Source organism: Kryptolebias marmoratus, linkage group LG9 (assembly GCF_001649575.2).
Source record: "Kryptolebias marmoratus isolate JLee-2015 linkage group LG9, ASM164957v2, whole genome shotgun sequence".
NCBI classification, from domain to species: domain Eukaryota; kingdom Metazoa; phylum Chordata; class Actinopteri; order Cyprinodontiformes; family Rivulidae; genus Kryptolebias; species Kryptolebias marmoratus.
Genome location: NC_051438.1, coordinates 7,039,359 through 7,064,344, shown reverse-complemented (window position 1 = coordinate 7,064,344; position 24,986 = coordinate 7,039,359). Strand labels below are relative to the sequence as shown.

Below are 24,986 nucleotides of genomic sequence, written 5' to 3'. Positions count from 1 at the left end.
ATGTCATCTGCTGGTGTTGGTCCATTGTGTTTTCTGAGGTCCAGGGTCAATGCAGCCACATACCAGGAAGTTTTAGAGCACTTCATGCTTCCTGCAGCTGACCAACTTTTTGGAGATGCAGATTTCATTTTCCAACATTTTCCAGGCATTTTCCTCATTACGGTCTGACTTTATTTAGCAATTATTATGGCGTTTCTCTGCGACCTGAAGATGTTTAATCTTTCATCGTTTCACACCCAAAAGACTCCCACCCACGTTGGCGTGCTGCCCTCCCCGGCTCTGTCGTTGGCCTGGAGAAGGAGCTGAGAGTCAGATTTCTGGGCTAAATTAAACTCTGACACTCCTTGAGCACAGCAGAGCCTCTCTGACCTGAGATACAGCTCACCAGCTCCATTAACATGGCGCACACAGGCAACCAACAACAGCTAAGACAACCTCCCACTCCATGTTTCTTTGTGTCCTTTTGCCTTTATCTTGACTTGACTAAGTTTGTCTGTGCAGGCTCTATACACAGTATCATCAACACTGTCAACATAAACAGCTGCAGCATGCACAGCTTCCATGTGCAGATCCAGTTTTCCCCTCAGATAATCAGTGCGAACAGGTGTATCAGTGTTTGTATGTACTTGGGCTGAAGGCCGGTGTTGATACAACAGCAGCTGACGCTAAACCCTTTGTGTCAGTTCCCCGTTGCATAACCACAGGATTTATGGCTGTGAAAACAAGCCGCATTCACAAAACTGTTACCTGGTGAGCAATAAATAGATTGAGACATACAGTTCAGTCAGTGGCAAATAAGTTCAACAATGACAAACAAACAGGAGCTTTTCGGTGAATATTACAGAGCAGGGAAAGTCTTGGTTAAAGGGTAGTCCAGTAGTTTGGAGCTTCTTACCCATAAAGTCAGACAATCCAGAGGAAAATTACTCTTATAACCGAGAAAAAGACATTCAGACATGTGAAGTAAAGCTCCCTATCTAATCATGCAACTTAATTGTTTCTCATTTAACTTCCACTTCTCAAAACAGAGAGACTTGTTGTATCACAATGACATCGTCATATCCTTGGTCATTTCCTGGACTAAAAGACACAAAGAAACGTACAAGAAGACCAAAAAAAAAAAAAAAAAAGAACATTGGTGTTTGGGTACACATGGAATTACATAGTTTTGTTTCAAAAAAAAAAAAAAAAAAAGAGGAAAAAAGCGGTCAATGTGAGGAACATGGTGCTTTCTGTTTGTACTCGGAAACCAAAGTTTCCAAGTTCTGTGTTGGAAAAATTAACTCGAGCACCTCCTGAAATCTGAATTCAGACTCTTAAAGTCTGAGATTCCTCACTAACTCCTTCCTCAAAATCCAATAGCGCTGCCTCGTGCTTGAAAAGTGGTGACAGCTGCAGTAATAAACTGTTTCATTTAAATTTACTGAATTTGTAACCCATTAAATCAGTCACAGAACCAGTGCAGTACTACTTTTAGTACGAAACATGTTGCTCAAGTGTTTTAATAGATAGAAATCAGTGAAACGCATTGTTCTCCACTTATTTTGCTAACACCAGTTAGCCTTGAATGTTGGAATTCAGATCTGGAGAATGACGACACTCCCAACATCACTATTGGAAAAAATCTATAAGATTTGCTAATTGTGATGCTAAGTAACCAGGCTAACTATTATTAGCAATGCAAGTGGATAACAAAGCATTTCTTTGCATTTTATGCATTCAGACACTGGAGCAACCTGTTCACTCACTGAGTTATTTCAGTCTTGTGCTTCAGAGATTTACTGAGATGCAAACTGACAGAAGTGAAGATAAACAGGTTATTAATGCAGCTATCACTGCTCTTCATTGGCGAGGAAGCCTCGTTAGATGTTGGCGTCAGTGTTGGGAAGGAACATCCACCTTTTCTGGTCGGGATTCTGATTTTTGGGGGGTGGGCGTTGTTCCAGTTTTTCCAACTTGGATGTAGGAAATTATAACTTTCCAGCACAAAGAGAATTCACCATTTGGAAATCCTACTGGTTTTTCCAATTTTCAGCTGAAACACAATTAAGCTGCATGAAACAGCATTTTCAGATCCAGGTTCCAACTTCCAAAGTAAATAGAAATGCCGCAAAAGACGCAAAACTGCCAAAGTGAGATTTGACATAACCAATACAAGACAGAAATGAGACGCCAAACAAACATAGAGATTCAAACTACTCAACTATCGTAACTCAAAATGACAACGAAACAAAACAATTTTTATTTAAAAAAACCCAACAAAATAAAGTGTCTGAGGGGTAAACAACCATCTATCAATCCATTTTCTTAACCTGTTTTTTTTTTTTTCGTTGCGGGGAGCTGGTGTCTATCTCCAGCAGTCACTGAGCGAGAACCACCTGGACAATTTGAGGACACATAGAGTCAAACAAAATAAACAACCAGTCACGCTCTCACTCACAATTTATAGTTACCAATTAACCTAATATGCATGTTTTTGGTCTGTGGGACGAAACCAGAGTATCTGGAGAAAACCAACAAATGGAGGATAAATGGCTTGCATGGCTTGTAAAGCACTTTATCTTGTCCAAGGACACTACACCAACAACTATTCACCTACCATTCACAGCTGTAGCTGTAGGCTGGCAGGTTGTGATGGCTCCATCACACTGATGCCACTGAGCCCTCTGGCCACCAGCAGTAAGCAAGGCCTTCTTGCCCAAAAACACAATAGCTGAGACTGACAAAGCAGGGGCTTGAACCAGCAACCCTCCAGTTACAGGATGAATCCTTACCTCCTGAGCCACTGTGCCCACCAAATAAATCAGTTTACATCGATGGCTTAGTCATAGCCTAGGCATGAGGCCAGCATGGCCAATGCTGCTTCAAATTCTTGACAATCAAGGGACACCGGTGCAATCAGGCTCCACCTAATGAATCGTACCCCCTTAATGCTCCACCCAGGACCCTGATATGCAGCCACCACCATGATGAACCACCACAACCTTGAAACACAAGTTCTGTGCATGCTCAAAACCCACCATGAACCTATCAAACATGAATGGGAGACCCTGTAAAAACCATCCATGTTCTGGCTGATTTTAAAAGGGGAGCCTAAGCAAACTAACAGAAAAAAACAGACAAAATAAACATTTTTACATAGGAGAGTAGTCCTACCACTATTACAGGGAGTAATATTACATTACCTGGTAAAGGTTGTTGGTTTTTAATGAGTTGCGAATCATTTATTTTCCTCTCAAACATGGTTATGGTCTGGTAGTTAAAATGCAAGAAGATTGGAGCAAAAAACGATGCAAGAATTGCAGGAAAACATCCTGCTCCCTTCATTATTTTCTCTTTAAATAATGTTTTCTACATTTACACATGTGCGTGCAATGTTTTCATTCTCTGTTTGCGAATTTCCACTTTGAAAAAATCCACGCATGCAGCTTGATGAACTTCAGAACAGCTCCCAGGAGAAGAAAAGAAGAAGCCGACACCTACACATGGATGTGAGCCACCTTCATTTAAACGAACCACCCACTGTGTAATACCAGCTCTGCTCAGCATCAGCATCAGCCTGCAGCCCTCTGCGGCGCACAGATGAAGACGTGAACTCGCTGAAATCAAACAGGAAGCATTCATGACACAAAACAATTGTGACAGACTTTTCTCCGCCACAGCAGCAGGCTTCCATTCAGACTAACAACAGTCAAAAGTACAAAAACAACTTTACACTGTTTGACACTTTCCCCTTTGAGACTCATACTCAAGTTGTCATTTCAGCCAGAGGAAAATGCAGTAGCAAATCAGAGCAAGTCTAAGATAAGTTACAAAAAAAAAAAAAGTTTTAGTTGCACCAGAAATAGTCTTAAATTTGTGTCACACATAATTTGATCTTCACAAAGCTACCGTCAGACAGCTGGTGCTAAAATACAGCTTATTTTAAATTCATGTCTTGGTTTTACAGGTTTTTATGTCTATATTAGACATTTCAGTTATCTTATTTACAGAAAAACACCTTTTGTAACCTTCACACAGGTGAAAGACTAAACCAAAAGAACAAAAGAAGCATTATAAATAAACTAGTTTCTGCATCAAAATGTCAGCGTCCTGTCAGTGCAGATTGTGACAGAAGGAAGTACCAAATTAGGATTTGGGTTTGGAGGAGAAAGTTGGTAGATGCTGGAATTTTGCGTGATAGCTTCAATGGCATCCTTCAAAATTTCACTTTCTAAGCAGAAGCATTCAAGCACCCTTTATCACTGTTTTGTTAAACATTTTTGTCCTGGATTTTGTAGACTAAATTCGCAAAAAAAAAAAAAAACTAGAAAAAATTAAAAGAAGATAAACAGGATTTTGGTGAAATACATGTTAAAATCCAGTCCTTTTGGGAGCTCTATCCTTCAGATATACTTCACAGTAGAAACATCCTTTAAAGTTTAAACGGGTCACAGAAAGTTGGACTTTACGCAGCCAGAGTGACATTTTGATATCTTTTATAGGTTTTACACAACCGCAGCCTAAAGTTTGGATCTTTCCTTGGAATGCTCAGCTGGTAGATGATGATGTCTCGTACTCAAACTTTCTAATTGTCTAAAATTTTCAAATCTTTTAGAAACAAACTATCTTTACTCCTACAACTTGTTCCAATACATGTACAAGTTACACATCAAAACAAAGGCTTTTATTTTGTCTTCCTTTATCCAGTGTGTCTTAAGGACTTAGTGTGCCCAATTACGCTTCTATCAATTTTAGTTATATTTAGCTCAAAATGTTTCTTAAAGAAATGGGAAGTGAAGGATCTGTAATGTGTCGTATCTCCTACATAAAACACTGCAGAGACATCAAAATCTACACGTGACAGTCTGAGCCGTCTGCTGCCCACGGTTCAATTATTTCCAAGACACGACCACGTTTTTGCTCAAACTGTTTGTTTGAGGCTTACTTTTCAGTTTGTTTTTGTCCGACTGTCATCAGCGCGGCAGTCAGGCAGTGACAGACGTAGGGGTAGTGGTAACCATGGTGACCATAACGAGCCCCTGGCAGCAGCTTTAGCATTTCTTTTGATCTCGGTTCTCTTTACACGTCCTATACAGTCCATACATCCAAATTTAGGCGTTTTTTTTTCTCCGTAGATTGTAACAAAGTTATGTTGGGAGTTTGTGCAGCAGCTGCTTAGGAACCCATTGAAGTATCGTATTTAAAGGTTTTTCCTTTAACATACAATACTTGCTTGTTGATACGACAGACTTGGCAATGACACAAGTATGGTCACATGACTTATGGTGTTTTTTTGTTTTCTAGATTTAGAGCTTTGGAGTGTTTGTCATCAGCAGGTAGAGTCATGTTGGTAATAAACTGAAATAAGAATGTATTCAGGACTGATTGAAGTTATTTTACAGATCTCAAGGCAAATCTCTGGGTCGAATTTCTCTACACACCTTCATGGAACTGTACGTATTTCTACTAAAAAGGTACAGCTTTAAATGTAAAGGGTAATATTTAGGTTCCAGTGGGATGTGAGGACTTCGCTTTGACTCATCTGTATTTTGCTGGAAATCCTGGACCTCCCACTCTCCGATTATCCAACTCCTCAGGTGGTCTGTGAGGGAAGACTAATTTAGCTGCTCAGCTGATCTCTCTTCCCACCAACCGGAGCTCGGTGGCTGAAAACAGCGTCACACAGGCATGCTGTGGTGGTGCTATGGATCCCCCAGCAACACACACACACACACACATTCTGTCCACAGGATTTGGCTGGTATGTCCTATGTTGCCTCATCACGCAGGCTTTATAACAACATCAGCTTTCTTGTCTACCTGTCAAAAGTTCAAAATGATTTTGGATCCGCCTGTTAAAACCAACATGATCACAAAAGAGATGTAGAAAAAAAGAGCAGATCCTAAAATAAGCAACAGCTTCTGCCACTTAAAGCTGGTGTGAGAGGAAAAGCTTTTTACATTTTTCTACATATTTCAGTACAGTTTTCACAAAACTAAAATACATTCCAATAAAAAACACAGGAAGCTAATCACATATTTTAAAGTAATAACACTGCAAAGCATTTAGGGTGGTACAAACAGTTAGGTTTTATTTCTAGAATTAGAATTTTATCTAATTAATTAAAGCCCTAACATTCCTTGAAGGAATGCATATATTTCAAGGAAGAGTTTTAAACTAAGATGAACTTATGATGAGAAATGACGAATTGGAACCATTTTGGTCCAACTTTGTACATGGTGCTGTGCACATCCCCATGTGATCTAACAAGATCTATCAAGTTAGCAGGTTAGCCCTTGAAGTATAGGTTGAGGATGACTACCAGCTGCTACTTCAAATATGAGCCATTTTTGAGTTGGCTATAGGGACATTGTCTTGGCAGCCATCGTTTATCAGGTTAACTCCAAACATGAAGGAGTTGTAGATGCACATCAAATAATCACTTTCTGAGAGTTTCACTAAAATCCGTCCAGTGGTTTATGAAACATTTGGCTAACAGACAAACAGGGTTGACTCCAAGTTTTAAGCAAAGATCTGTCGGGATTCAGGGTTTTTGTGTTTTAGTTTATTATTCTTATTGTCTTCATGTTTTCTGTTCAGGTGTCTTTGTTTTTGTTCTTCATGTCATTTTGTGCTGTCACTATTCACTCATCCCCAGTCACACCCATCTACACCTGCCTCAGCCCTGATTATCATAACACCTGTGTCCGCTTCTCCTAATTACCCTCAGTGTTTAAAAACCCGGTCATCTCTCCCACACTCTGCTGGATCATTGCTCTTGTTTCCCTGGTGTTATGTTTTTGCCCCACGCCGTGCTGTTTAATGTTTTACCTTAGTTTCTTATTTTGCTGCGACGTCAGCCTTTTGTTTTTGTTGATTTTATTTTAATAAATTAGTTTTTTTTAAGATGAGTCTACACTCTGGGTTCGCCTCCTTTTCCACGACGTCAAGATCTTGGGCAATGTGTGGCCCTCGGAGTACAGTGTGTGTTGTCAGTCACTCGCAGCTACTACCACACCAAATATTTGCTCAGTATCTGTAAAACTGACTTAGTTAGAGCCAGTCATAAATGATAAATGTACATCCAGTGATTATTTGGTCAAGATCCATTCACTGGTTCATGAGATATTTTGCTAAAACAAACACAGACACACACATATAGGCACAGGCAAACTATTATTGCATGCCTTTCACCCTTTGGCAGCAGGCTCTTTTTTTTGTTTGCGATAGTAGTGGATCCAAATGATCAGGGTGAAGCATATGAGAAAATATTACAGCTAAACCACAGGAAGTGCAGCAGAAGAAGAGTTGTCAACTAAAAGAAGTGGATACAGCGAAGACCAGTGGTGTCCAGTCCTGGTCCTGGAGGGCCTCTATCCTGCATGTTTTAGATGTTTCCCTGCTCTTCAGCAGGTCTTTAAGTTCTGCTGAAGCCTGTTAATCACTCAGAAACAACTAAAACATGCAGGACGGTGGCCCCCCAGGACCAGGACTGGACACCACTGGCAAAGACTGTATATTTTAATACTGAACATAACACAGGATCCCGTAATTTGAAGTCAGGCCCCACATCCCTAGTGTGTAGGTCCCAAAAATACAACATTGCTGCTTTGGTAAAATGGATCCTGCTGGCTTCATTTCCCAACAACGAGACAAGGCAGGGACACCTGGTCTAGTATAGTAACTCATCACAAAATTTGAATCTGATAAATAAATGGATCAGACGGCAAAAGTCCCATTGAATGTATCCATCCTTACTATTTACAAGTGCAAACAGCAGTAGCAGCACTTCTGGTTCAGCTTGGGGCACCTCCAGCTCCGTAACATGTCTGCCAGAATCTCCACATAGTGTGAAACTGACAGAGGTGTGAGGGTTTATAGAACAGAGTTTACATGCTCAGATATGACATTTCTGACGTTGGCGCTATTTGAAGATAAGTCTTGGCTACAACAGGTAAGATAATAATAGTTCTATTAATGTGCTATTTTTTTGCTAAGCTTTGTACTTTTTTAACCTATGTACTCAGACTGTATGACGATTTAAGGTCTATATTTGCTTATTTTTGGTGTATTTCCACATAATATGAAATTTTAATGGTGGGCAATGATAGATTTTTCAGTCAATCTCATCAGAATTAACTCTTTCTTCAAACTGAAGTTGTTCAAAGAGCTATCTACAACAAGTAACATAATAACAGTTCATAACCTGTCCACAGAATCCCACTCCAAAAGACTTGAACTTATTCTCTTAACACGTTAGTGCACTCTTCTTTTAAATAAAAATAAAAAAGGTTTAATTAAAACTGTTCAAACTAAAAGTGTTAATATATACATATATATTACATAACTACGGTGGCCCTGAAGTGCAAACCACATCAACAAATCGATACACACAACAACATTACCCTACCAGAAGAGGTAGGTACCAATGGGAAACATAAGACATCGCTGATTGGCTTTCGAACTGGAGATTATTCTGCCTGTAGCACATTTTTGAAACATTACCAATGACCCAAACGTAGCTGTAGGTGCCGCTGTCTCAGAATATTTTGAGTCAGGACATCCATACGAGGTGACGCTGGACATGCTCAGGACTAATCACCAAATTTTAGATTCAAAAGCCAAACGGCGCCGTCGCCCAATCAGTGAAGCCTCATGTTTCCCACTGGTACCTCCTTCTTCCGGTAGGTTGTCGTCATTGTGTTTTTGAATTTGTTTGTTTAATTTGTTAATGTGGTTTGCACTTCAGGGCCACCGTACATGACTGCTAAATTAGCCCCTGAAATGCTATTAGTGGTTGCCCACTGGGCCCCAACAAAGTATTGGTGTTTTAAATGAATGAATGTTTTCTGAACACTTTATTTTACTTATTCCTAAGGAGGTGCAAGCCCACATCACTGGAAAGTCTTGTACTTTCTGAAAGAAACTTGTATTCTCTGTTAACAGCCACTGACAGATCGTCATTGGGAGGTAATGAAGACCAATCAAAAACCTTCACGAAGCAAAAAAAACAAAACAAACTCTGCACATTTGTTTCTCATATCAATAGTTATTGGGTTTTTAAACTGCAATACAATTTTTAAAGTAAAATTTGTGAACTTCAGCCAACTACCACGTGTTTGTTTACCAGCAGAAACAGCTGAAGCGAACAATCACTTTTATGTTCCCACCACAATATCTTCTCAGAATCTACGCTTGTCCAATTGTGGCATATTCATGTACCTACACAGACCACGGCCAGCTCAAGTGTCTGAAGTTTCCATGTGGATTTTGCTGGATTTAGCAAAGGGCTTTGTTTACATTGAGTGCATACCCACATTTCAGAATTGCACATGAATATATCTTTAAAACTTCTGAAGTAAACTTTTAAATAATGCACCATTTGATACAGTACAGGATATCCTGCTTAATGTTTCATTTTATAATCTGCACCAAGTCCCTTTAATCCTTTTGGTGGGTTTCTGTTTCATTTTTTTCCAGATTTCTTCCAGTTCTTCCTACTTTTACTACATGGTTTTAGTCTTTGTAATTTTGAGCCATAATAGTTTGTAAATAAAAAATCAATTTGCTTTGCAGAACAGTGATGTCAAGGTCCAAGCAGCAAAAAATCCCTAATGGATGTAAATGTTATCAACCTGTTTTTCACAAAGCCAGGTAGTGAGATCTTTTTTTTCCCATCTTGGATTTTAGAAACTTTAAACCAAACTTTGTAGGTGCTACACAGTTTGCTCTGTGTAACTTTGAGACGTTAAAATGCTGCTTTATAAAACATTGTTGCAGCGTTGACTGGTATTTGGATTGCTGATAATCTGCATTTTTTTCCTTTTTTCTGTCATTGCCATTCGAAATATTTGGTCCATGACAAAATAAGAGTTTAGTTTTGAGTTTCAATAAAGAAACCTTTAAGGTGGTTGGTTAAAACGTAAATTGTGACGAAGCAAGACGTTCTCAGGTCTAAAGTTTGGATTGGCTTTAAAGCTCGGAGCAGCTCTGCTCTGGTTTTACTGGAAATCTTCAAACTATCGCAACTTGTATGTGTTTTAAAACATAATGCTGAAAGGGCCCCAAAGGTAGCTCTGGATAGATGACAAAGAACATAAATTTAGCCTCGCTCGGATCCTCCCAGCTGTCCTCTTCTCTCTGACTACAAACCCACTCACTCCACCACCTGCAGAGACAATACCATGCAGTAACAGGAACCTAACGACCCCATGTCAATTAAATAACTCCATTTCATTACCTCTTCACCATTGCTTTTTTAAAATTCTAATCCATCAACCAATAAAAAACAAGGAGCACAGCACTTTGGGCCTAAAGCGTGACGCAGGACCTTACTTTGGGGAACTTCTGTTTTTGCCAGAAAAACTGAAGGTGTGAAACAACAGCTGGACCCCACAGGCATCAGGCCCGCCTCAGCACAATCCCGTTCCACGTGTGTGTGTGTGTGTGTGTGGATCACTCTTGTCAAAATGTTCTCCTTACCTGTCTAGTCTTTCCCCAGCAGGATTAAAGAAAATAACAAAAACAAACAAACAACCTAACAACCAGTGTATTGATCCAACAGGAGGATGATCCAGATTTTCCAAAGCTAAGCTGCTATGTGGCAATGTGGCTGCCAGTCATGGCTTGGTCATTGGACGCTCGCTGCTCTGGGGGAGCTGACACACACTTTAACACACACTTGCACAAGCAGGAGTGTGTGTTGGAGGGGTTGTGGTGGAATGGGGTTGGGGGGGGAGGTGAATCTGAGGCTAGTGAGGAGGAGGGGGTGACGGGATCGTAGGTGGGATTCTTCTGTAGGGATAGCAAATTTAGAGTGAGGTGGAAAGTGTTGGTCAACAAGAAAAAGGAGATACACAGACTCAGGGTCCTCTGCTTTTTGTGTCAAATTCAGTTGAAATGTCTTGAAATAACAAAAAAAAAAAACGAAGAAAAAAAAGCGTGCGTCACAGTAGAAAGATCTTTTAAAGAATAGAAGGCACGCACAATATCAACGTATCTGAAATGGCGAATATGCCTGCGGCGTCGTAGCTGAAGGCTCAACCAAGAAGTGGGAGACAGGAAACCTGCGACTGGTGCCAGTGGGTCGTCAGAGGAAACATGAGAGCCGGAGGGACACCAACACCGGAGGGAGGGAGAGAGAGAGAGATTACAACACAAGCTTAAAGTCAGAGAGCCGTTTTCACACACAGGCCCGACTCATATGTGCTGCACTGAACACGACTGATCCCAGTATTCCATTACAGAAGCTGGGACCTGGTGCTGGGATTACAGGAACAGCTCTGAAAGGTTGAAATCGTATTTATCTGATTCCAGTTCGCTCATGTTAATAATGAAGCTTCTTCGTACACCAAAGTAAGTCATGGAGTTCCTCAGGGTTCAGTGCTTGGACCGGTACTGTTCATCAATGCTACAATTATTAGACAGCATGGGAGAAAATTCCTTAGTTAGGCTGAAGATGCTCAGTTATATTTATTCATGAAACCTGACACATTCAATCATTTACCAGCATGTCTTCGAGACATAAAAACTTTTAAACTCAGATAAGACAGAGGTTGTGATTTTTGCCCCAAGCAGCTTAGGAACAAACTATCAGCATTTTACTTCCTTTGGTGACATTAATTTGGCCTGCAGTACAAGTGTAAAGAACTTTGATATGATTTTTAACCAGGACATGTCTACTATCTGAACTGGTTTCTTCCATATAGGCAATATTACAAAGTTAGAAACATTTGTCCCAAAATGATGCAGAAAAACTGGTCTGTGCATTTATCATGTTGAGGCTGGACTGCTGTAATTCTGTCAAAACTCTTTAAAAAGTCTTCAGCTGATCCAAAATGCTGCTGCCAGAGTTTTGATGAGAGTTAGGAGGAGAGATCAGATTTCTCCAGTTTTAGCTTCTCTCCATCGGCTCCCTGTCAAATTCAGAACAGAATTTAAAATCTTCCTAACATCCAAAGCTGTCAACAACCGAGCCCCATCTTATATTAAAGATCTTATTGTTCCATATTTTCCTAACAGAGCACTTCACTCTCAGACTGCAGGTTTACTTGTGGTTCCTAGAGGTTCTAAAAGCAGAACAGGAGGCAGAGCTTTCAGTTCTCAGGCTCCTCTCTGGTGAAACAAACTTCTAGTTTCTGTCCACCCTGTTTACTTTTAAGACTTTCCTTTTTAATCAATCCTATAATTAGGGTTGGTTTGGGTTTCCTGAGCTCTCCTTTAGTTCTGCTGCTATAGGTTTAAACTGCTGGAGGACAAACTGACCACAGTTCCTCATTCTACTATTTTTACCCTCTACTCTTCATGTGTGAAAATAATAATGAAGTCAAAATTCGTCACAATAAAAATTCAGATTTTTGTCCAATTCTATTCTCAAAAAACCCCAAAAAACTCTGTGGCTGCCCTTAGGAAGCTCAACCTTTAAAACAAGTCATTTAAATTTGATATTTATATTTGAGGCTACGATAGCTTTAAAAGAATGATAAGTGTATGGAAGACAAAAACATTTTTAAACAACTGTTCCTCCCAGGAACAGTTATTGTCATAAAGTTAAAGGACCTTTTAAGTGCAAATGAAATACAGTTTAGGCTATGACAAAAACTCTAACTTGAAAAACATGAAACTTGTCAGGAAGATGAAATGTTTTGGGAGAAGTGAAAGAAAAAGAAGCTGTGGGAGAGTTGGGCCTGAAACAGAACCTGTTCTGGGTCTTCATGTGTGGGAGGAAATGCACTGATCTCTCTCATTAGTGATGCAGCCACAGTGAAACGCTCAGCAACGGGAAGACAAGTTTGTTTCTGCTAAAAAAAATTAAAAAAATCATCTCAGAAGTACTTGGTTTAACCAGCAGACCCAATTTATTCGCCATTCGTTGCTGAAGTTGGGTGGAGATACAAACGCACAGTCCAACGTTCGACATGCCACGACTTACGTAAAGCAACACAGAAAATTAAGTTCTTACCTTTATAGACGTCAAACATCAGATTAAAGGATACAAATACATTTTAAGAAAGTTTTCAAGGTGAATAAACGCAAGGAGTTTGTTCTTAGTGAAAAGACTTAGTTTGTTCAGTTTTTGAAGCTAGCTGTTCATCTTAATTGGAACAAAACAAACGAGTGTATAAATCATTTTTCCCCTGGAAATTGACTTCTGAAGATTGCGAAGGCTGGATATTTGAACAGCTAAAACGCCCTCTGTTTTAAATTGTATCTCAGTGTTCATGTTTTTCTTTTTTTACCAAAAACTTCTTTATTTCTACTCATTTCTGATGGATGTAGAACTAAGATTTAACCAAATACAGGTAACAGAACGAGAAGAGAGGGGGAAATGTGAAGCGAGAGCAGGTTGTCCAGTTTGTAGCCGACACGTCTCCCGACGTCTACTTTGAACAAGGTTGTGAGAGTTTTAAACCTTTTTGCCTGAAAGTCCCCCTCAACAACAACTGTCAATCAGCAAACCCAACACTTGAATGCATTCACTATCTCCACCCAGCTGGCGTGCACCTTGCAAGGAATCAAGCGCACCCGTCCTTTTCATTGTTCAAACTCAGCAGCCAAATCTGTCAAATAATCTGGCTCCCCTGGGCTCACTGATCTCTCCTCAGACAGAGAACTTCAACTGAAAGCTTCCTCAAAGACACCCCTGGTAGGAAGTTAGCCTTATTTACAGTTTACGTGATTCTGATTGGATTCAGAAGAAAAAAACAGGTTTATTGATCATCTGATGGAATGTTTCGTGTGTTTGAAAGCATATTAGTAAACACAGTTTGGAACATAGTTTATCTATTCATTCACTGTTAACTTAAAAGTCAATTATTTAATAATTAATTGAGAAACTAGTTCAATTGTTAAAATGAAAATGAACTCATTGTTATTTTTAATTAATATTTCTCTTGTTTGTAGGTTTTCAGCCCATTCGTGTTGGCTACTCAACCACTAGCTCGCACATTCTCCGTTTCTAGAAGTTGGCATTAATTTGCTATTTTTCTCTAGTTTCTTCACATGCAATGTATGTGAACAAATCCAAGAAAACTAGCTACTCAACGTCTGTTAAACTTATTTTTTATTTTAGCCAGAGATTAGCTTAAAATGTTAGCTCGAACCTGTAGAGAAGCTAATGGAACCGGTACATTTAGCCTACGTTAGGAAGAATCTGTGCGTCTGTCAGCCACTTTAAACAACGCTCACTCTTATATTTTTATGTGCTGCTGACATTTGTTAATCTGTTTTTTTTTAGGGAAATACTTATACCACTAAGTCAAATACTACAAGACATTTGGCAAAAGGTTAGCAAGGAACATTCTCACCGAACCAGCTGCTATCTTTCTGTTAAATCTAAAACTTTGACTTTAAAACATTTGGTAAAATTTTTTGATAATCCCACAAAAGAGTAAATACACTTCAGCGTATAATGTAAATGAGTTTACAACCAATCTTATGGTAAAAAAGAAATAAAAAGAGGGAAGGTATGCTAACAATAATTTACATCTTACATCTTATATTTCACTCGCAAACTCGAAACATTTTTGATCAATTTTAAATACATCACACTATTCCTGAAACCAATTTTTGTTTTTATTCTGACTTTTATAGAAAATACAGATTTCAAATCAAATAGTTGTCAGTTTTCATTTAATTCCACAAAGCAAATAAAATCAACTTTTCATCTTTGGTTTCATGTCTACAGCTGAGTGTGGAAATCAGTCGAACAAGTAGACATTTTTATTCCGACTCATTGCATCTGCGCAGATTAAAGGCTAAAATAAAATAAAATACAGTAACTTCATCAAATTAACCCTGTACAGACAGGAGCACGTCCCAGTTTTTAAAGTGTAACAAATACTGTTCTTAAGCCAAAGGCTAACGGTAATTTCTCCAGTAACCACACAATGACTTTAAGGATCTACAACAGAAAACATGTACATAATGGCTAATGTGCAAAACATTTTGTAGACAAAAAAGTATTAAAAAAACAACATGAATGCTTTAAACAGGTTGGTGAAAGTAAAAAAAAAAAAAGACTTTAAATGGAATGTCAGTAGCTCATATTCACAAACATTCAGAATTTATAGAAGACACAGGAACTCTGTTTTTAGGTTGAATTTCACATTTTTAAGCCTATAATTCTGTACAAACACACAAAGATGGCTTTCAGTTTATAAAACATTTAGAAAACAGTGTATTTTGGATAAATATCTACATCTCAGACTGTACAGAATAGATGATAAACGAGGAGCTGTGCTTTTCTTCGTCTCTGTCCTGTAAAAGTGTTTGTTGGTCCTTTTTACGGAAATAAAAAGATGTTTCATTTCAGTTGTGGGTTAAATGCCTACGTTGCAACACGAAGACTGATGGGAAACTGTTCATTTTTAAGGCAAACTCTGGAGATGTGATTACAGACTGTGCAGAAAAAGACGTTAACTGACTCTTCTTAAAATTAATTGGATTAATATATCATTATTATTACTATTTTTTAAAATAAAATACTGTTCTGTAAATTGTGGAATTCACCATCACCCACAACAAACAAACCAAAAGCTATATATACATTTTTAGTATATATATATATATATATATATACTAAAAATGTAAATATAATTATAGTTTAACACTTTATAGAAATCAATGTAACTAAAACCCATTTTGAGGTTTGACAAAACAGGCTGCCCTGACCTGCAAATCAATTAAAGGGAGAATTATCTGAATATGAGCAAGAAGTTAAAACAATGACACGAAGGGGCTTAAACGTTTAAATCTTCTGCCCTGATGGTATAGAGTTAACTGACTTAACAAGAATGATGTTCAACATCAGAAGAAGAATACTCAGGATAATGAGGCGAACTTCATCAGACGACAGAAAGCAGACGTTACATAACAGATCATGTTAATGTAAGACAAAAAACAGATGTTGACTATGGCTGCGTTCACTCTGCAGGCTAATGCCACCCATTTCTGATTGTTTACCCCCTTTATATCAGATTTTTTCATGGCTGTGTGAACGTGACAAATCAGATTTCTCCATATCTGACCCAGGTGTTTTCAGGATGTGCTGCTGAATCAGAAACATATCTGATGTTTTGTGAACGTTCATGTTGGCTGAAAGGACGGAGGTCCCTCAGGTCAAAGTCCCTCCACTCTTCATCCACACATGCCTCTGCTCAGAGGCAGCAGCCACAGCTCCAACAAAGGTCATCGTGAACATCTGTGCTCATTTTCTTCTCCGTCTTCTTCCGTCTTTCACCATTTGGGTGTCCAGTTGGTCTCCTTCAGAATCGATCCACACACGCTAACACTCGCAGCGTCCAGATTTCCTGCTGTAAACTGAGCGTGCGGAGGGTGACGTCAGGTCTTCTTCTGCTCATTCCAGGAAGTGGAGACTGTTCACACTGGAGTCTGATGGAGGTGGCATTTAAAACGAAACGTGAACAACCACACTAAAAACTCAGATGTGAGCAGAAAACTGGAATTGCACATTAAGAGCTGCAGTGTGAACGTAGCCTAACATCTAGAAATTAATTTCAAACATCAGTTCAGGTTCTGCTCCACGTGGGTCAAACACTGATGCTGCGATGGCCTCCCGATAAAGACCCAAAGGCACTGCTCGCTCTTTCTCCATCCAGGGGAGGCGGCAGAGAACTGAAGTTGCCTCTAAGTGAAATCCAGGTTGTGTGTTTCGTGCTGCTGCAGTCAGAAGCAGTCAAACAGGCTTCAGTAGACAAGGACAGAATGATGGATTCAGGCGGGAGGATTCCCGATCGACTCGTCCTGGAATCACAACTCTCTCGTAGGAAAACTGAACCCTGAACCTCTCTTAGAGAACAATATCAGGCAGGCGACCGGTCCATCCCAGAGTGGACGGCTCCGCTCGCTACCAGCTGAACAGCAGGTTCTGTCCGAGCGTCATGAAGTAAATCTGACTGCTGCCTCCGGACTGCACCGACGCAAAGAACACCTGCAACACACAACAAGAGTCAGGGGGTCCTCTGAGACACACAGGACACTGTGAGGTTTTGTTTTTTTTTTAAATAAAAAATTCTCTGAGTTCTAATGAACTATAAAGTTTCAGAAAGTTTAGACTTTTTCCTTATATTCAAACACTGTTTAACACTGAGTGTGCACAAAGAAAAGTTAAATAATCCAAACAATCTAAACTCAAATAAATCCCTTAATTGGAAATACTTTTACTTTAACGAACTGCATATAAAACTCAGGATATTAAAACATTTCTATCCACTTATTTTTAAGTGAGTAGAAATGTCAATTTAGAGAATGACCAAAATATCAACATATCAAAACAGAAAGAATAACATGTTTGGCTTTATGAAAATCTTCTCCCAAAACATTTAACTTTTTAAAATCTCTTCTGTTATTAACCTTTTTAGGACTCAATCAAAGTTTGGCAGCGTCAGGATCAGGTTAAAAGTGAGACAGATGTAGAAAAAAAAACAGTAAAAGTGGCTCCATCGTTGTTTTGGTTTTAAGGGTGTGAAGAAAATCTGAAGCCCAGAGTTTGATTATATATATATATATATATATATATATATATACCCAAACCAGTACAAGGAAGTACTGATATGTAATATCTTTATATCTTTTCAATTTTTATTTTCTTCTCAAGCTGAATTAGTGAATCACATTAGATTACATATGTAGGGATAGAAAAAGACAAACTGCTGTATTATGTCACTTTTTAAAAAGTGTACATAAACAAATGATAGTTTAGAGCAAAAAAGGAAGATAATCATATTTTTTTAACACCTTTTAAAAGGTTAATATAACTGGAACTATTTAAATATGGGATAGAATTATTCCTCAGAAAATAAATCAATGAATAAATCCCCTGCGTGTTTGTGTAGGTTCTCAGTCATCCAGGACAGAGTTTTCTCCTGTTTTTCTTTCTTTCTTTGTTGAAGATGTTTCAGTCCTCGCATGAGAAGCAAACAGAAGAAGTCTGGTTGCTTTGTTAAAAAAAACAAACCCATAAAGTTTGTGTTTCAGATTTAGCCAGCTTCACTGTTTATTAAATGTCTTCAGACTGTCTGGTTTGAAACGATCCATTTCTCCGTTTAAACTTCGTACACATGGAGTTCAAAGAAGAGGGCTGGGCCACGGAGCCCCCAGGCAACATCCACGGCCTCCTAAACGTGGCCCTGACATTCGGTCTGCGTCCTGATCGACACCTCCAAGTGATCGTCATAGCAACAAACTAAGGGGGGCGGGTCCCTAATCTCGCTGCGTGACCAGCCCTCAGCCAATCAGCACTAACACTTAAATCTAAGATCAACGGTGTGCTGTCTGCTGGTTGAAGTAGGAGTGTATTTAATGCATCTTTCGAAAAGAAACAAGAAGAAGCCATTTTGTTTCTCATAATAACTACAAATACATGAAACAGGAATAAAAATATCAATGAGTTCCAATCAAGAAACAATAAAAATACATCTTGCAGTTACCTTGTCGTTCCTCTCACACAGGAACTTGAGCTTCTGAGCCTTTTTGTGCATGAAAACTCCCTCCAGGTTGCCGGTGTTGGCTGACCTCAGCTCGATGGCCTTCTCTCCCCAGCCCATCACCTGGTTGGACTGAAGGTAGGCTGGAGGGACAGACAGCCGTGAGGAGAGCCGCTAAAATACTCATTTATATGCACGTCTCCGAATGGTTCTGTCAGGCCGTCTCTGTGCTCCAGAAGCACAAAACGGCCGTCGTATTTTTATCCCAACCTGCCCCAGATCTTGCCTCTGCAGCAAACCCATAAAACACTGCGTTGAAACTTCATATTTAATCTCGGAACAGCGATGTGTTTCTGCATCTTAACTTCTTCCTGTGAGTATTTCTGTGTATACGCCCAAAACATGACCTGCTTACAAAAACCTATAGGTGTCATTCATTGAAAGTGGGAACGTTTTGGCTATTTACACATTAGAGTATTTTCTGGACTATAAGGCGCACTTAAAAGCCTTCAATTTTCTCAAAAAACGACAGTGTGCCTTATATATGGAAGAAGTTGTAATGTTTTTGTATGACTTTGGTCGTACTAAAACCGCACCGCACCGCTTGCAGCATTAAGGCTCAGTTATAGTCGCGCAGGGCTCCACCCATGCTGGTGTTTATACTTGACGCTTACGTCGGTGCAGTATCCTCCCGTGAGTTTTGAACCATTTCATTATCTTTGTGATCTCTCATAAAGGGATCATATAAATCCTGAGACAGGTGAATCAGCTCTGCTAAAGCAGCAAAATCGTCCATTTTGAATGGAGCATTCATTGACAGTGCACCTTATTGTGCCGAAAATACAGAACATGATAATTACCCAACAATTAATGGTTAATTTTTTACCTATTGTCTCACCTAAAAAACTTGTACTCCTCTGAAAGATGTTTAAATGATACTACAATAGTCTTTACACCAATTGAGATATTCAAATTTTTGAAACATAAAAGTGCTGAAAATATGGACGAAAGTTGTGACATTTTAGAACGGTCTCAATGAACAGTGTTATTTCCTTCATGTACAGATGAAAAAAAAAGTGAATAATTAAAGAGCTACAATTAAAATCAGTGTTGCAGTTGTTTTTTTTCCTTGTGTGTGTATTTTTAGCTTTACAAAACCCGCAGATAAAATACTGGTTCCTCTGCATAACCGTCCCTGTCCAGCGGTGTTGCGTACGGATGAAAATCAGATGAAATCCAAATGGAAAGCGAAGCATATTTATTTTAGCAGCGTTTCACCAAAAGATGAAAACCCAGATCGCCAATATTCCCAGAGGTTTTCTCAGAAACGACCGCTCTGAAAATGGAGATGTTTGTTTGGAAACGTTGCGAAAGGAATTGTCTGAAACTCAAGCCGTTACCTCGGGAGATTTCCTTTTTCGTATCTCACTGAGCCACGAAAGCTTTGCAACATATGGAGCAGAACGGTTTACGACCGTGACAGGGAAACTGTACACAAACCACCATTTTGTTGTTCGTTGTTTTTGCGGCTGCTGATTTTTTTTTTGTGTCTGGATTGTTACGTTGGTACTTATGGAAAACAAAGTTAAATTAACATGAAAATGCTTGCTGCCATTTGATTTTTATTTACAATTACAAGTCTTTGTGAACTTCCCACGATCAGCTGACTGCGGTGCTTTTCATTGCGGCGTGGACGCGAGTGTGCTTCACACGTCACACGTCACGGTCCCACTTTCAGAGAATGACCCACAGGAGGTGGATGAAATTAGTCGTGACCAAGTGGAGAGAACACACACTGTGCATGTGTGTGTGTGTGTGTGTCTGTAGTTACCGACAGACGTAGGCATCTCGCCCCACTGTAACACCGTGTCTTTGGTGAGGCGGCCGTAGGTGTCGATGTAGACGCCCTCGTCTTCGTAGCAAACCAAAACTTCTGTTCCAGCTTTGTTTGGCAAAATGATAATGGCATGAGGATGGATGGAGCCCTGGATCTGCCCGAGAAACAAAAAACAACCTGTCAAACTCATTAGAAGAAAGTAGATACTTTGTGTGATTTGTAATACAAAAAAGAACCAAAGGATACAGAAATATTTAGTTTAAACAGCTGAAAATTTGGTTTTGCAATGAATAACTTCAAAATACTAATAATAAAACGATGTCTGGACCTGGCGGTGGTTGTGATCAAGACCACAGTGCACCTATCACATGAGCTCACTGCATCCTTATTACAGGCCTGAAGACTAACAGGAGCCCGCAGAGACCATCCAGGTTCAGGACACTTTGTGACGGTGGTGTAGTAAACCCAAGAGTACAGTTTACTAAATCGTTTTATTTGACACCTGCCACTTGCCGAACTCTGTCCTTTCTGACCATTATTTATTTATTTCTAACCTTTACTTAACCACGTAGATCTCACCAAGTTTAAACATCTCTTTTCTGAGACAGACCTGCCCAAGAATGGCAGCAGGACACAAACGTTACATAAAGACCACAGTTATCCCAGCACAGCTGAAGTACATCACAACAAGCAGGAGAGAAAACACGAAGAACTACCACATCAGCTCAAACATTTCCAAACAGATGATTCCTTTAAAACATCTTTAAGAAGAGTCTTCAAACCATTCAGAGACCAACTCGTTCAGCTTCAAGCCTCTGCAGCTGATTCCAGGGCCTTAGTGCCAGAATGTGTACGAACATTAGATACAGGTAAGAAAATGAGACCATCAGAACGCAGAGAAGGACCTCCTGAGGACGTCTTAACCACACAGGAAGTGAGATCAGAGGGAACCAAAGCCAGGATGGCTTTCTGAATCAAATGATGCTGATGACAGAATGTGTGGGTGCATAAAGCCGGGCGTACAGAAACCCAAGGCTCCATCACACAGAGCCCAACATACGGAACCAAATAAATGAAGTCTCCATCGTCCAGGATGGACACAAATGTGGCAGCAACAAAACCTTTTCAAACAGCCATAAACTGTGTTGCTATATCTTCCCTGAATAACAACTCAAAGACTTTCTGCTCTGCCTTGATGTGTTATTATGGTGAAAAAACATTAACTTCATCACCACCTGACATACATATTTCAATGAATTCCCAAAGGTGTCTAAAATTTCAGCGTCCACCTGCAGAATTCCTTCAACGACTGCCATCTCCTCTGGTCTTTTAGCTGACATAAGCCTGATTTCTTTGGTGATGGAAAACGTTAAAAGTTTTCCAATTTTTTTTTCATCTTTGCCCAGACGGTCAGCTCTTGATCTTGTCCTGAGGTTCCAGCATCATGTCCTTGTCCAATGCAAGTTGGTGATTCATCACTGAATCTTTCTTTCCTTCAATCATCCACATTGTGCAGCTTCTATGCCACCAACCAAGGAGGGAACTCCGCCCACACAATCAGCCCACAGAAACTCTAAAAACAAGTCATTAAGGTTTTACACCAGAGAAATGGACCACTGGAGCGTTTGATGATAGGGTTTAACTAAAGGAAAAACATGAAAACTCCTTATTTTTATATGTTATTTCATTTCCCTTTTAAGTATTTCTGACATTTTTGTCAGTGTAGCTCTGGTATTGGAATGGAATAATGTTAAGCCAGCAAAAAACAATAATAGTAATTATAACAAAAAACTATCCCTAATATATGTCAGTGCTTAACTCTTGCACTGGAAAAAAAAGACAAAGCACCCCCAGTTTATACTGAAACACAACACTACATATTTAAAACAGGAAGCAAACAGCTCAAAGGTCAAAACAACAGAAGAGACTTGTGTTGCAATTCTGAAATATATATATAAAAAAAGAACAAGAAACCAAAACAACAGCACATGAAACTAATGATCGCCCATGTGTTAGTAGACTTAAAACAAGCTGGGAGAAGTTCAGCTCTTTGTCCTGTCCGGTACGATCTAAAAACAGAGAAAGTTTGGCAGTGTTCAGCGCTGGCAGAGGAGCAGCAGCTAACATTTCATACATTACCGGAGTGAGAGCCACCACAATCCTGAGCATGAGAACGGGCATCCACAGGCGCAACGCAATCCTAATCCTCTGCCTCGGAATCAGCATTGTTACACTGCTCACCTGATACAACCAGACATGCCTCTGTGTGTGCCTGTGTGTTTAACTGGTTTAGTAAAGTCAGAGTTATGTGAGTGAGGAAACATAAATCAGTGTGGGAAGATGTGCCTATAACAATTTACATATATGTGTGTGTGTGTGTGTGTGTGAGAGAGAGCAGAGATGAGTTTGCAGCAGCAGTGTTGTAAAACACAGTGTGAAGACTCCTCATATACTCAAGAAAGAGAGAGAGAGAGAGAGAGAAAAATCTCTCAACAGGAGCAGGAGCGGGTCAGGACACACACTCACAGAGAGTTAATGACTGCAGGAGAAGGAGGACAGCACAGATGTATTTTTAGAGCGTATATTTCCCTTCCTGTCTTCCCTCCCATCGCGCCGACTCTCCCCCTGGTTACACAGAGCAGCACACATCAGAGGCTGCTGTGTGTATGTTGCTATTCATCAACCTCGCTTTGTACAAAACTTCATCTGTCATTTGTCTGAACTTCCTAACTTTCGATGTAAGATCACAGATGAAACGCCATCTTAATCCCAATCGACAATTTAATGAGAAACAGCCCGTCTGGAAGGAGGCACCAAATTACTGCACACTTATCACATCGGTGCCAGTTAGAGAAAGATGACCGTTAAATCCGAGCAGATGAAACCGTTCCCTGCACCTGCCGCCCACTCGGTGTCAAACAGGAAAATGCCTTCAACGTAAATGAGGACAGAAACGCTTCACGACGCTTCGCACGTGTAACGCAACGAAACGCCAGAGCGACAAGTGTTCTCGGGGTTTCATTATGTCGTTACGTTTCGAAGCTCGAGCTCGTTAAAGCGCATTTAACAGGATGTGTCAGAATCTAAATGGGACTATGACTCACATGAGTCTACAGAGCTTTACACAAGCCCACATACAGCAGAGCAGCGGAACCCAACAACCTGCTTCATGTTTAATTCAACCAGCAGTGGGCGACTGCTTCGCAGCAGAGACAACCTACTTCTGTAAAAGTTAAGATGTTGTGTAAAATTTAAACTCCAACAAAACGCAATGATTTGCATCTCATAAATCTATAATTCATTCACAGTGGAAGAAAATAAACATCAAATGTTGAAACTAAGAAACTGACAAAAAATAAGATAACTTTGAATGTTATGGCAGAAACACATCTCAAAAAAGTTGTTCCAGGTCCATGTTTCCCTCTGTGAAGCCTCTCCTCTTCTTCTAACATCAGTCTGTAAACACCCAGGACCTGAGGAGAGCAGCTGCTGGAGGTTTTAGAGGGATTGTTGTCCCATTCTGCTTTGATGGAGGATTCTAGCTGTTCTACAGTACTCTCTTTCCCCCTCTTCTTTGCTGAATTGGAGCATATGTTGTTCTAAAACCTGTATACATTTTTCTGTGTTGATGGTGTTCCTTCAGATGTGTAAGCTGCCAAAGCCAGAGACACTAATGCACCCCCATACCATCAGAGAGGCAGGCTTTTAAACTGTGAGCTTATGACAGGCAGGATGATCCCTCTCCTCTTTAGTATGAAGAACAAAGTTTTAGGTTTCTAAAAAGATTATTAAATTTCCATTCCTCTGACCCCAGAACAGTTCTCCTCTTTGCTTCAGTCCATTTTAAATAAGCTTTGACCCACAGAAGATGGTGGTGTTTCTGGATGATGTTCAAATCTGACTTCTTCTTTGCCTGATAGAGCTTTAAGCAGCATCAGTGGATGGTACAGTGAACTGTGTTTACAGGAAGTGTTCCTGAGTCCATCAGTGATGTTCAGAACAGAATCAGACCTGCTTTTATTGCAGCGGCCCCTGAGGGCCCAAAGATCCCAAACATCCAGTATTAACTTTCAGCTTTTTGTCCCTCGAGCTCAGAGATTTCTCCAGATTCTTCAAATCTTCTGATGATATTTTAAACTATTGATGATCAGATAATCAGTCTTTCAATTTTTCCCTTGAGGTACATTATTCTGAAATTATTCCACTATCTTTAGACACAGTTTTCACAGACTGGTGAAGCTCTGCCCATTTTCACTTCTGAGAGATTCAGCCTTTCTAAAATCCTCTTTTTATACCTGGTCCTCTTACTAACCTGCTGCCAATTAACAAAGTTTATTGCAAAATGCTCCTCCAGCTTTTTGTTGCCTTTGTCTCAACGTTTTTGAGATGTGTTGCTGTCACACATTTACTATGTTCTACTGTGAATAAAATCTGGATTTTATTTACACTTTACACAACATCCTAACATATTCAGACGTGGGACTGTACAACATTGTGATGAATCTTTTGGAAGTTTGAGCACAGTTCCAAGGTCTAAAAGTCTTTTTTTGGCACACACATCCCTTCACGTCTACGCACACACACACACACACACACACACACGCATGTTATGTCTCTCTATCTTTGCAGGGACTTTCCATTGATTTCCATTCATTTCTACACCCTAACTACAGCCTAACCCTGACCCTTACCCTACCCCTAACCATTACCAGTACATAGCT

At 39.8% G+C, this 24,986-nt stretch overlaps 2 protein-coding genes across 5 annotated transcripts in view; both read right to left on the bottom strand.

Annotated features, from left to right (window-relative positions):
- The window catches only part of myot (myotilin), a 37,259-nt gene extending 26,624 nt beyond the window's left edge, over nucleotides 1-10,635 (bottom strand). For both annotated transcript variants that reach the window (XM_017423155.3, XM_037977417.1), the window contains exon 1: nucleotides 10,465-10,635. The gene's annotated coding sequence lies outside the window, so the exon portion shown is untranslated. The remainder of the gene's footprint in view (nucleotides 1-10,464) is intronic.
- Nucleotides 10,636-14,596: 3,961 nt separating this feature from the next.
- si:zfos-2326c3.2 (misshapen-like kinase 1) overlaps nucleotides 14,597-24,986 on the bottom strand; it is a 90,954-nt gene continuing 80,564 nt past the window's right edge. For all 3 annotated transcript variants that reach the window (XM_017423137.3, XM_017423140.3, XM_017423138.3), the window contains 3 exons: nucleotides 20,260-20,419; nucleotides 18,432-18,571; nucleotides 14,597-16,933 (listed from right to left, as the gene is read on the bottom strand). In XM_017423137.3, the coding sequence (XP_017278626.1) occupies nucleotides 16,850-16,933; nucleotides 18,432-18,571; nucleotides 20,260-20,419 (384 nt within the window). In that variant the 3' untranslated portion in view covers nucleotides 14,597-16,849. The remainder of the gene's footprint in view (nucleotides 16,934-18,431; nucleotides 18,572-20,259; nucleotides 20,420-24,986) is intronic.